The sequence below is a fragment of the Protopterus annectens genome, chromosome 14.part0 (assembly GCF_019279795.1).
Source record: "Protopterus annectens isolate FY-2018-M chromosome 14.part0, PAN1.0, whole genome shotgun sequence".
Lineage (NCBI taxonomy): Eukaryota > Metazoa > Chordata > Ceratodontiformes > Protopteridae > Protopterus > Protopterus annectens.
The window spans coordinates 62709843-62723552 of record NC_056748.1 but is presented as its reverse complement, the minus strand read 5'-3'; the positions used below and the strand labels follow the sequence as shown (position 1 = coordinate 62723552).

At 41.3% G+C, this 13710-nt stretch overlaps 1 protein-coding gene across 1 annotated transcript in view; it reads left to right on the top strand.

The window, feature by feature from the left end:
• LOC122788868 (kinesin family binding protein) overlaps positions 1–13710 on the top strand; it is a 338092-nt gene that overhangs the window by 106133 nt on the left and 218249 nt on the right. The window contains exon 4 of the mRNA XM_044055773.1: positions 5309–5492. Within this exon, the coding sequence (XP_043911708.1) occupies positions 5309–5492 (184 nt within the window). The remainder of the gene's footprint in view (positions 1–5308; positions 5493–13710) is intronic.

Here is a 13710-nt window from a genome sequence, read left to right as displayed (position 1 = left end):
TGGGCAGTCTTGCCTAAATTTGTTTTAAAAGATGTGGACAATCTGTCAAATTCCCCTGCAGTTTTGAAATGTAAGACTGTGCCTTCTGTTGAGGTTCAGGTACCCCCTTAGGTCTGTTTTCCCTACTTCTCGTCAGTCCCATTGATTCTTTTGGTCATCTGCAGTCTGCTTTTGCTTACACTGCCATACTGACCAAATCATTTGCCCAAATAGTGCTTTGCCTCCGCTAAAAGCAGGCCACAAACCATTTGGCAAAACAAATAGGCAAATATTTCCAGCCTCTGTTCTAGCATATGATTTAACTATGAAAAGGGAAATATATTAATAATATACTCATATACTTGTGATTGTACTCAAGGCATTTCATGTATTGATGTAGATAAAGCAGTTTGTTGAGGAACAAAGAAAATTTTAAACAGATTGTCTTGCAGCAGGCTGATTTTTAAATGATTTGTTTCCGTACGGGGAGTCTGACTTACCTGCTAAATGTAGACTTCTGGTGCAATTCTAATGATGGTGTGTATATGTGGGAAGGTGCGCTGAAGATCGGTGTGTCTCTTTCTGAATGTAGGCTGTTCACTGCATGCACACGCTGTGGCTTAATGTCACAGATGGGTGATTAAGGCTGTAGAGGGACTCTGCTTCAGACAGTTGCAGTAAATGAGTATAGTTAAAAATGCCATCTACTTAATATGTGCAACGCAAGTACTCATTTGTCAGTGGGTGTATAGGCACTGCTGCTCAACAGTAATTGACGGTGAATGCAATAAATGCAGTAATTACTACTTTTCCATTGCTTTTAAGAAATGCTGTTCATTTAGTGAATGTGTAGAGTTACTTTACAAGTAGTATGATGGACTGTAGATTGAGAGGGTCAAATACATATTTTACAGGGAATGAATTCATATTACCTCAGTTTTGTGAAGAAAATTAAAAATGTATGCTTCCAGTAAAGGTTTTTAACGTTTTCCCAGTCATTCAAGACGGGGCATTTTAACTTGAGTAATTTTCCAGGTTTCTTGGGAAGTGAGCATATATTAAACAATATGAATAATAACCAGATTTAGAGAAATGTGATGCAGGAAGTTGAGTGGCTGAGGAGGGTGAAGAAAGAGCATCTTTTATTGAAGATAAAAAGTACATAGTTAATTAAGTTAAGATTGAGTTAAGCAGGGTGAAACATTACAGTGGTGGATGCCAGTGGGGAGTCAGCAAGGGAGGAGATATTGGTCCTTAATGCCAAAACAGTGATAGACCCAAGCAAAAAAGAATAGATGTAGCAAATTTTTTTTTAATATATTTTATGCCTTGCAAAAGGATTCCTGATAAGTAAAATGCTTCTTGGAAGGCATAAACCTTCTCTGGTGGGACCCGTGCAGAAATGTACTTGAGCCTTTTTGCTGTCAATGTTAGAGGCTCTTGACAGCTACCCAGCAAGCCCAGACAATAAGGCATCATATCAGGTACTGATATTCAGTGTCAGGTGGAACAAGTTTTTACAAGTCTGTGGCTACCATGGTGACATTCATTCTACATAATATTCTCTGTCATGTAGATTATTACTGTGCTTGGAAAAGCCTGCAGAGTACTAACAAATTTGTCTTGTTTTGCTTTATTAATGTGCGAGTCAAGGTGTACATTAATGTCGGCTCCTGGCTGTATTGTCTTTTCCCTTCTGTAGAAAGTACTCCTCAGGCTGGATTGCCAGTGTGAGCAATATAAAACTGAGCACTTTCATTTGATAGTGTAACAGATGACTTCAGAGTAAAAAATATGTGATACAAGCACAATGAAATATCCTTAATTATCAGTCGCATGCTTCCACACACTAGTTGACTGAATAGTTATGTTTTGAATTGTGATTTTTTTTACAAAGAAATTTAAATTTTATACATCTAGCTTACAAAAGAATTGACTATTTTTTGAAGGACCTTTTGGACCAGGGACAAATCAACTATGGATTTTATGATTTTTTTTTTCATAAAATTCCCTGTGGTAGCATCTATCTTCAGTATCCCAAAGATGCAGAAAAGTACCACAGACCTGCCCCATGAGTCCCATTGTCAATGCTAGTTCCAAAACCCTCCCTTTAGCCAAGTATATTGACATCAAGCTGAAAGAGTTTAGAAGGTTTCACATACCGATGTTGAGACTCCTGGGAGTTTTTGTTAAAAAGTTAAGGATATTGTATACTTAACGTTTAAAACATTGAAGTTCAGATCATCGAGACCAGAACATCGAGTTTTAAAACATCGAAGGTTTGAAGGGGAAGAAAACGGTAAGTGTAGGTGGGATAATGTTTGTGTTTTTGCAGGGCACCAAGGTGCCCTGCATACTGTGTGTCTCTATGTGCCATCTGTGTGATGGCACTACAGATAGGGTACGGAAAATCTTCCGTTTAGCACCCATGCATATAGCGCTAAATGGGAGATTTCCCTTTACTCCACTGTAGTGCGGTCTCAGAATATTAAAGTAGGGGGGGTGGGGGGTGCAGGGGGACGAAGCCTGCATACAATTGTTAAAATTTATTTATTTATTTATTGGTTACACATTTAACCTTTTATGTTTCAAAATTCAATGTTCTGGTCTCGATCAGAACTTTGATGTTTTGAAATTTCGATGGTTAGAAGTGGAACCAGTAGAATTGTTCCACATGATGTTGGGTTACTTTGGTTCAATAACTTTTTCTGTGAAAACACCAAAATAACTCAAAATTAGATTAATATTGTAAACTTGGTCATGGAACTTGTCCTAAAGAACAATTTTTTATTTTTTTATTTTATAGAGGGTCAGTATTTCCAGCAGGTTAAGAGGTGGCTATGGGCATTTCATGTGCCCTGATTTTTACCAACATTGTTCTTATCCAATGGAAAAGAACTTTTATTTAACCATTTTGATCTTCCTCCCTGGAAGATGTATACCAGATACCTGGATGATATCGTTATTGCTTGAGATGGTGAAACAATTGGCATTGGCCCCCTTTGTTGAGTACTTAAATTCTACCACCCCCTTTTTGAAGTTTACATATTCTTTTGACCCCTTGTCTATTAACTACTTAGACGTCAGAATCTTTAAAGAGAATGGGAAACGAGCCATAGTGAGCACTATCTATAGGAAGCCAACATACTGTAACAGCTTGTTACGCTACCAGAGTAGCCATCCCAGTTTTCAAAAAAGGGGCATGTCAAAGGGCAATATAGACAGATGGCCATAATGATTTCTGACAACACATTATTTGAGGTGGAAAGTAAAGTATTAGTGGAAATGCTTCATGTCCGAGGGTACCCTACCCAACTTATTGACTCCATTAGATGTGATCTAGTACAAAAAAGGAAGGTAGGGTATTGTACCCCTAATAAAAACCAATTTTAAGTCAGTAGATGAATTTTTAGTGGAAGTTATGTCCCCAACAGAGATTTATACTACTGCTTTTGTAATGGAATATTATTCGGAAGACAGACGGATTAGAGAGATCCTAAATAGGAACTGGTCAATATTTACCTGTTTTAATGGCATTGTAGACGGAGTAGGCAATAAGCCGCTTGTGGTATATAAAAAGGATAAAACTATAAAAAAACTTTTTGGAGCACGGAAATTTTATTTGTCAGTACCCACACAAGAAACCTGGAACTGGTAAGTGTGGGTTTTGTTCCCAATGTAGCATGACAACACCAATGTAGGTTAACTTTGGTGGGGACGCTGTAATGGTCAACGGAAAACCCTTTAAAGCTATTTTTCCTATAATTGCAACTCACTAGGGGTGATTTATGTTGCCTATTGTCAAAAATGCTCTGGCGTTTATATTGAGAAAACCCAGAGGAAATTTAGGGAACGTATACACTGACATTCCCTGGATAATGGGAAAACAAGGCCAGTAGTGCTCTTGCAAAGCACATCAACAACAACAGCCCTGGTCACCATTGCCTTTTTTTGTGGTTCGATTTTTTACCTAAAAGCCCTAGAGTAGGTCCTTGGACAGGACCTTTTAGTGCAATGTGAATTGCTATGCCCCCCCCCCCCCCGGGCTTAATGAACAGATATCGATTGGAAGTCTTTTAAGACCAAGAGCCTATAAAGTTTGTTTTCATATCAACATATTTATAAAGATAACTGTTTTTTATATATTTTCACATTTTTTTATTTGTGTGTACTTTTCTTATTTGATTTCACTTTATTTAATTAGTTCAATCCGTGTGTGGAAGCATGTGACTGATAATTAAGGATACTTAATTGTGCTTGTGTGTCACATTTTTTTACTCTGAAGAAGTCTGTTACACTATCGGATGAAAGTGCTCAGTTTTACATTAAACTTTATTTTGGTTCGTCCTTGCCCTTTCTTGTTTTGTTGGCTCGGTGGTGGTATTAGTTTTTGCTGTTTGAGGTTCCTGGATATTGTCTTCAATATGAGCAGTGATCAGTTGTGAGCCTGTGTCATACTGTTTGAGCAGCCCACATTATCTCTGACCTTGTTTTAGCCATTGTTGTAGGCATTTAAAGCCTTCAGAGTCCTACAATGGAATTGGCTGTGGAAGACTTTCTTTGCATTTGGTCTGGCTTTCAAAACTGTCCCAGCGATTTGTGCCCTTTATAATGCTCCATATTTCTTCTTCACAAGTACAGCAAGACATTTCCACTTTCCTGTAGAAAGAGCAAGAAGATAGGGATGCTTGCTCTTCACAACCCTTTTTCTTGGTGGCCATCATGCTGCTAGTCAGTACATCTGCTTTTGTAGCAGTGTCATGACAGACACCTTCTCCACAAACAAGTAAAGATTGGATGTTTAATGATGGTCTGTTCTTTCTGCCAACACTCCTCAGGATGTTCCCACAGTGGTTGATATCCTACAATGCTTTTCCACTTTTAGGTTTACTAGTCAATTTCTCCAGGCTGGAGATGACCTGATCAGTCCTTCAGCTGAAGAGTTGTGGCTGTTTTTAGGGTGCTATTAAACCAGCTGAGAAATGGATGTCTAGTTTTCATGCTTCATCTACTGTTACAGGAAAAGTAATTGGCTTGTATGTGAAGGGTGATCACTGAAAATCTTCATAAAAATTGTGTTCTGAAATTGTTTTCCCAAGAAAAAGTTAATAATAGTTATCCTATAAGATGATACCCAAAATGTATTCCTTGTTTAATTGAGTCTCCGCTTCAGTTGTAATCTTGACAGTGCAGCTAGTATTTCATATTGGCAAATGCTTGCTTTGTATCTTCATTTGCAAAAAAAATGTCTTGTATGAAACTGAGGTGTAGCAAAGTAGAACAAAAGTAACACAGGAAGACTTTATTTTTCTCCTTTCCATGCATTCAGGTTCGAGAAGGCTTATACCCATACATTGTACTACCTGGCACAGGTATACAAGAATCAAGAAATGAATGAGAAGGCTGCGAGGTACTGTCACACCACCCTGCAGCGGCAGCTGGAATTTAATGACTATGTTCCAATAGAGTGGGCCATCAATGCCGCTACACTGTCCCAGTACTACATAACAAAGGTGAGTAATGTACCTGTTGGTTTTCTCTGTTGACCAGACCTCTGTACGCTGTAATCATAAAGACTTTAAAAGCAGTCAGGGTCTAATTGGCTTACCCAGTCTGCTGACACCATTGCCTGTTTGAATAAACGTGTGACCTTAGTTAAATGGTATTCTAAACTGGTGACCTTAGTTAAATGGTATTCTAAACTGGTGACCTTAGTTAAATGGTATTCTCTATTGCTTGTCTTTCAGTGTGTACTTGTTTTGTGTCTGTCCTATATATTTAATTGTTCAGTTTCTGTTCATTTCTCCTGGGAGATTTCTTGTACCTGATTTTTTAATAGAGACCCCCCAACTAAATAAGTAAAATATAGTTTAGATTTTCTCCTCTCGTTTTTCCATCTGCCTATTGGAAATGAAGGCAGTAGCAGTTAATGCAAGAATTAATCTCAAGGACTCTGGTTGATGGGTCATGTGGTTCGGTTAATTATTTCCAGTGATCTCCATTCGGCAAACTTTTCTTGGCCAATACCACAATCTGGGATGTAGGTGCTCAGAATAGGCACTTGGATACGCAAGGGGTGCCCAACCCCCTGAATTCCGCCCTCCCCCTTAATGCGCACTCTGCAGGTAGCAGTGTCTGACTACCTACAGACAAAAGCTTGAATAGTTTTTTTTCCATTTTATTTTGTGCTTTGACTGCATATTTTTCCTTTAGTTTACATCACTTGCTGGGTTTAATTATATTTCTGTGGATTATGCTGAAAATTGCAACTGCACTTAACATACTAAGTTGTTCCTGGTTGATGCACAACATTTCTTGCCCTGTTGTTAATTGCTACAGTTTGCTATGGTTCTTTTTTGTTACATCGTAATACATTTTACTTTAAGCGTTTTGCTTTGTGTCTCTCTGGATTTGCTACTGTGGTTACACAGTTCATGTCCCAGTGAAGCCAAACCTTACATGCTGATGACTTTTTCTCCAGAGTTGCCTTTTAAACATTTTCCAGACAATGTGTGTACTATGGTTTTTAAGCTTCAGAGATGCACAACACTATGGATTGTCCATTGTCCGCTTCTGTCTTAACAGAGGTGCTTTCAGAAAATGAAAATTCTGAGTTGTCATGCTTATCAATTTTTGTTGATTTTTAGTACTCTTTAAAGACTTTTTTGAAAAATGGGAGTCTCCTATTGTGGTTCTAAGTGTCTACCTTCCCTGCATGTTAAAAGGTCTGTTTCCATCAGGAATAAGAATGGGAACTGGTCACATTAATGCCTACATGAGCCTCTCATAAGTGGGCACTGCAGTCCTTTTTATCAGGCCAGAGAAGATTAGGCTTTCATAATGTGTTTCAGGAAGTACTAGCCCAGTAGTAGTGGGCCCAGCCTCTCATACTACATGTGATTTTAATTAGTGATGAGGACAAGTCAGACTGAAAAAAAAGTTCTGTAATAAAGCTTTTTTATAATTTGTTTCAAGGAATATAAGCCCCACGAAGGCAGACACAGCATCTTGTATTGTATGCGATATAAAATAGGCTAGTAAAGTCTGGTGATAGCCTTATAAAAGTAGGAATTTTTAGTGATCAAACTGTAAACCACTCTACAAACCTCTCTATTAGATGGACCTGATGAAGCTCAGGCAAAAGTGTTTTCTGTCATATAGTTGTATAGTGGCAGCTCATGATGTGCTGTCATTTTGTTTGTTTAAAAAAAAAGCGCTTGTAACTATAAATGTATGAGGTTCCACAGGCTGAGCTGGTAAACCCTCACAGGTCTTTCAGGAATATTCAAATAAGGGACTAACCTCTAAACTTTGGTATTGGCTGTTTGTTTTTCCATCTCCCAGGTTTTCCTCCAGACAGCTGCCCTGGACCCTCCCACCATTGTCTGTAGCTGCCTTTAAATAACTGACCTGTTGAATGTCGTGCGTTAAAACAAGAAAACTCATCCATCTACCCGCTTAATTAAATAAACTACTACAAGCTTCAATGAGGCATCTCTGTCCTTCTACAAGGAGGGTATCAGAATTCTCTTAGCTGCAGGGGCGGCTCATGCTATAGGACTGCAGTGCCCCCCCCCCCCCCCAGCTGTGGAAAAGGAAAAAAAAAAACAAATCGGTGAGTCTCACAATGTGTTTCCAAACTTCCGTGCATGTGCACTCTGCAATCGCAGAACTCAGAGGGGATCCAGACTGCTGCAACAGCAGTCCGGAGTAGGAAGAAGGCATCTTGGTACTCTGATGCCCAGAATTCTATGTAGTGATGACCGTATAGAATGGAAGAGATCAAGACTGCAACATCCGCAGACTGGAGTCTGCTCTCACAGGAGAGAAGGATGTGTGTACCGGACCTGAAGCTACTGGGAGTAGGACGTGTTGTTGAAGCTGCTGCTACCTGGGGAAGGCGATGTGGGACACCAGGTACTATTGAAGGTGTGTGTGTGTGTGTCTGTGTCTGTGTCTGTGTGTGTGTGTGTGTCTGTGTGTGTCTGTGTGTGTCTGTGTGTGTCTGTGTGTGTCTGTGTGTGTCTGTGTGTGTCTGTGTGTGTCTGTGTGTGTCTGTGTGTGTCTGTGTGTGTCTGTGTGTCTCTGTGTGTCTCTGTGTGTCTCTGTGTGTCTCTGTGTGTCTCTGTGTGTCTCTGTGTGTCTCTGTGTGTCTGTGTGTGTCTGTGTGTCTGTCTGTGTCTGTGTGTGTCTGTGTCTGTGTCTGTGTGTAAAATGCCCCAGTTGATATATACTGGTAGCTAGAGAGAACTCAAATGGTAGTGGCTCAGGCTTGAACCCTGTACCTTGAGTGCAGGTAGCAAGAGCCTGAATTCCCTACCCACCACCATCTGTGAAAACTTTGCAGATTTTTGCCTCATATTTTTGTTCTGTTCTGTTCCTCATAAAAACTGTGGATTTTTAATGAGATCCTGGAGTTAGTATATATAGTTAGGGGGCTGTGGAGGGCACAACCCCCCCACATAATTTAGGTAAATATTGTTTTCTGCAAAATGTTATTCATTGCAGTTATAAATATCCATGTCTATGGTTTAAGACTCTATATATATATATATATATATATATATATATATATATATATATATATATATATATATATATATATATATATATACTAACTATACTAACTCCAGGATTGCACTACAGAGGGGAAAAGGGCATATATATTTTACTTTAGTGTGTCAGTGTTATGAGTTTCAGTCAAATGAGTTTTCAGTCTTTTGAACTTTCAGTGTTTTGGTCTCAGTCAAATGAATTTCAGTCAAATGAAGTTTAGGTCATATGAAGTAGACCCCAAAGAACACATGTATGTTTCTTGTGCAAGGGTCCTGTGATTTGAAAACGGCGCAAAAATCTTTTATCTGCCACTGGCAAAATGTATTTACTTTGAATGTGGGTTTCATTGCTGTTTCAATGAATGTGAGTTTCAAGGGCAGAGAAGTTTTAAGGCTCCCTATTATGCTGTTGCAGACGCAGGTTGTCGAATGCGTCTTTGTCTAACTGAAAAGCGCGAAAAGGCAAAATAGCAAAGCGGCTTTTCAGCAAATTCTTTCCCTGGGAAATAATTTGTTTGGCCACTTTCCCTACTTTGCCTTTTCGGCACTGTAGTGCACTCTCGAAGTTGGTACATTTAAGTGGTGGGGGGTGTGGGGGCACAGCCCCCCACATTATGTAATGTTTTCCAGTTGTTGTTTTTTTTCGGAACAGCGATTCCCCCCCCCCTTGGGAAAAAAATCGCTGTTCTGAGGTTTTGACGTAAGCTTTCAGATGTTCATCTTGTTTCACTGTTGCAGTCATCACTGTAGGGTTCTTCCTGCCGGTAGGAAGCCCTCGGTCGGCCAGAATCCCAAAGTCTGGGTCCGGCGTCGGCTGTGTACTCACCCACCCTGACGTCAGAGCGCCAGAGGTACAAAGCTCCCAGCCGACGCCATGTTCTCCAGTCTTTCTTGCCGCGTGGTGGAAGCAGTTCGCAAGTGCCGGTCGGCTGTCTCCTGTTATTTTTGGTGCTTCATACCGAAGACATTCTTCTTTTCAAAGCTAAGTACCTCGTTGGGGAAACTTTTTTCTTGCTCCAGACCGATGTCAGAAAAAGTTAATAATTGTATTTCATGTGGGAAGCAAATACCTCATAAGGATTTTCACTCTTACTGTATTCCTTGTCTAGGCCCTGACCACGACATAGCTAGTTGTCAGTTTTGTGCTAGATTTAATCAACGTATTATTAAACTGAGATATGATTTTGCCTTTCATTACTTTGGGAGGCGATTTAATTATAACATGTCATCGGACACGCTTCCGACTACCGGAGTTCATAAAAGGCGCAAGGAGAAGGATAGGCCTCCGAGGTCCAAATCAGATGACAGTTTACAATCAGAGTCAGCTGCTGGTTCAGCTGTCGTCAGTGAGATGCTTTCGCAGCCCCTGTTGTCTGCCATTACAGAACCGCTTGCCGAAACGGACTCCCACAAGGAGCCAGCTAGGCCTTCGAATACTCCAGGTGCAGGACCTTCGGATAATGCTCCCTTGGATGGGTCCGGAGCCGCTATGCAGGTACCGGCTTCCGAGGGAGTTTTCAGGCCTACGCAGCTTCAGGTAAAGGCAAAGACAAAGGCAAAGACTCCTTCTAAAACAAAGACTCAAGCCCAGGCCTCTTCTGATCCGGGACCTAAATCTCAAAAACAAATGCTTAAAATGGCGGAGGACTTGTTAACTATGATTAGGGGTTCACATCCCCCTCCTGACAAAAGGCCAAGACAGGAATTGGATTATGAATCCTCTGATCGGGTATCTGTCTCTTCAGTGTCTTCCTCTGAACAGGATTATACTTTCCCTCCTTATGAGGATTCTGATGCTGAGGAATCTATCCCTTCAGCTTCTCCTCCTGAGGATTATTCTTTTGGGGAAACTTTACATGACATGAGGGAACATTTTCACTGGGAAGGGCAGGAGTACTCTGAATTTAAGAGAAGGCTTAGGGATATCCTACTTCTTCCCCAACACAGACCCCTGGCTATTCCTCCTATTTTGGATATTGTGGATGATGTCTTTTCTGAGTCTAATTTAACTCCTGACTCCTTTCCTCTGGCCCCTGCTAAACCTGATAGATATTACAGAGTCCCTGACTCCCACCAGTTTCTTTATAAAAATCCTACTGCTGATCCAGAAACCATTTCTCAGGGTCCTAAGGGTGTTAAGGCCACCACTGCTAAGAACCCTATTCCGTTGGATAAGGATTCTAGAGCTTTGGAGAGATGGGGCAAAAAAGTGTACACTTCTCCTACTTTATCTATTAGGGCTTTAAATTGTCAATTTCATGTGTTGAAATATGAGCAATACCTTTTGTCTGTTATGAAACAAAAAATGAGTACCATTTCTGCATGTGCAGACAATAAGGAATTACATGATTTGATGCATGCTACTGAGCAGGTGGGAAAACATACCTTACACTGTGGTTTTGATGCTTTGGAGGCCTCTTGCAGGGCGGCTGCCACTGGCATGGTCATTAGAAGGCATGCTTGGTTAAAGGAACAAAATTTGCCTGATCAAATGAAAGCAAAGTTACTGGATGCTCCTGTTCAACATAATGTTTTGTTTGGGTCTAAGGCTGAAGAGGTTATAAAGAAAATGGAGGATAAGGCAAAATCCATGCAAACGGTTAAGGATTTCTTACAAGTTCAGCCTCCTAGATTTAGCAGAAATTGGCCAGCTAAAAATTGGTCCTTTCCCAGCTCGGATAGGCCTCAGAGGGGTAGATATAGGCACCCCAGAGGGAGGGCCCAAGCACAGACCTCTCATAGACCTAGACAGTGGAGTGCTTCCACCCCCAGGGGTGGAGAAGATAGGTCTCAATCTTACGGGAAACAGGCTCAATGACTCCTCCTGCATGGCTCCAGGAACATGTCTCCTGGAAGCTCCTCTGGGAGGAAAACTTTCTCTTTTTCACCGAAATTGGACTTGCATAACCCAAGACAAGTGGGTTCTGGTTGTAGTTTTAAGAGGTTGCAAATTCCACTTTCACACCTTACCAAAACCAAACGGATGGCCAGACCTACCAAAAACTCAATGGGCAGAGGCGTTAAAACAGGTGAGGTCCTTCATGGCTATGAGGGCCATAGAACTGGTTCCAAATTCAGAGACGGGACAAGGCTTTTATTCAAGACTCTTTCTAGTTCCCAGAAAGCAAAATACTTAAGACCCATCCTGGATCTGTCAGTCTTAAATACTTTCCTGGATATACCAAAGTTCAAGATGCTTACTCTGCAGCAGCTCCTGCCAATGTTGAACAAAAATGCATGGATGGTGACATTGGATTTAAAGGAGGCTTACCTACACATTCCTATCGGACAGGAGTGCAGAAGATGCCTCAGGTTCGAGGCCGGATCGAGGCACTATCAATTCTCTGCGCTGCCCTTTGGATTGTCTACTGCGCCCAGGGTCTTTACCAAATGCCTGGCTCCAGTAGTAGCTTACTGCAGACTCAAGGGAATTCAAATTTACCCTTATCTGGACGACTGTCTTATTCAAGCAGACAGCAAGGATGTCTTACTCCAGCATTTAGAATTTGTTCAGAATCTTCTCAAGTTCCTGGGATTCACTGTGAACATAAAAAAGTCAAATTTGACACCCTCACAACAGATAACTTTTCTGGGTGCTTTTCTGAACACAGCAACCCGGATGGCATTTCTGACATCCGAAAAACAAATACAGCTGGCTTCAGCTTTCAAAACCTTGGCGTCTCTAACTCCGCTATCTGCAAGGAAATTCCTGCAGGCTTTGGGTTACATGGCCTCCTGCATCCTCCTCGTACCATATGCAAGACTACATATGAGGAAAATACAGTGGTACCTAAAAAGTGTATGGTCCCAGCATTGCCACAGTCTAGACACACACATCACCGTCCTGCCTTGTCTTCAAAAGGAATTCCTTTGGTGGTCCAAGGCATGTATTCAAAACAAAGGGAAAGCCTTCAGTCTGCCTCCAGCCAGCCAGATACTAACCACGGACGCCTCAGATTACGCATGGGGAGCCCATTTGCAGGGAAAATGTCTGCAGGGCCTTTGGACAAAGGATCAGAAGCACCTGCATATCAATTTAAAGGAAATGTTAGCTGTCCTGAACGCTCTATTGGCCTTCAGGAATCTGCTACAACCAGGACAACTACTGATACGGACGGACAACACCACAGTTATGTGGTACATAAACAAGCAAGGGGGTACACACTCCTACCCCCTTTGCAGATTAGCCATGAATCTATGGAACACAGCTCTAGCTTGCAAAGTGGACCTACAAGCTCAGTATCTACCAGGGAAACAAAACATCCTGGCAGACAGACTGAGCAGGAACATGTCAGACCCACACGAGTGGATGCTGGACACCAAAATATTCAAGATGATTACAGCAGTCTGGGGATGCCCGCACATAGATCTTTTTGCATCACACCTCAATCATCAACTACAGATTTTTTGCACAAGGACATTCCACAAACTAGCATGGAAAGTGGATGCACTATCATTCAGTTGGAGAAACCTCTCTGGGTATGCCTTCCCACCTCTACCTCTTCTTCCACGGGTGTTATTAAAGATCAAGCAGGACAAGCCCAAGATGATCATTTTACTGGCCCCAAATTGGCCTTGACAGTTTTGGTACCCAACTCTGAAAAACCTTTCTCAGGAGCCCCCTTGGGTTTTACCTCAGACTCCGAACCTTCTGTCCCAACTACAGGGTCAGGTTCTGCACTCTCATGTCAAAAGTCTCAGTCTGGCTGTCTGGCTAATCCAGGGTCTATGATTCATTCTCTCCTACCCAAGCAGGTTATGGATGTCATTTTAGAAGCCAGACGTCCTAGCACTAGAAAATCTTATGCAGGAAAATGGAAAAGATTTTGCACCTGGATGCAGGCTCAGGATTCGGATCCTCTTATTCCTAATATTCCTCTGATTTTACTTTACCTGACAGACCTATTACATAAGGGTCTCTCCTTCTCTTCCATAAAGATACATACCTCTGCTATCTCTGCTCATTATTATACAGATCCTCCAATCTTTTCCCACCAGCTCATGAGACAGTTTCTCAGAGGTGTTAAAAATTTAAGGCCCCCTAGATCTCCACCCATTCCTGCCTGGGATCTCAACTATGTTTTGGAAAAACTCACCTTACCTCCTTTTGAGCCTGCTGCTACTTCTGACATTAAGTTTTTATCATGGAAGACAGCCATCCTGTTAGCTTTGACCT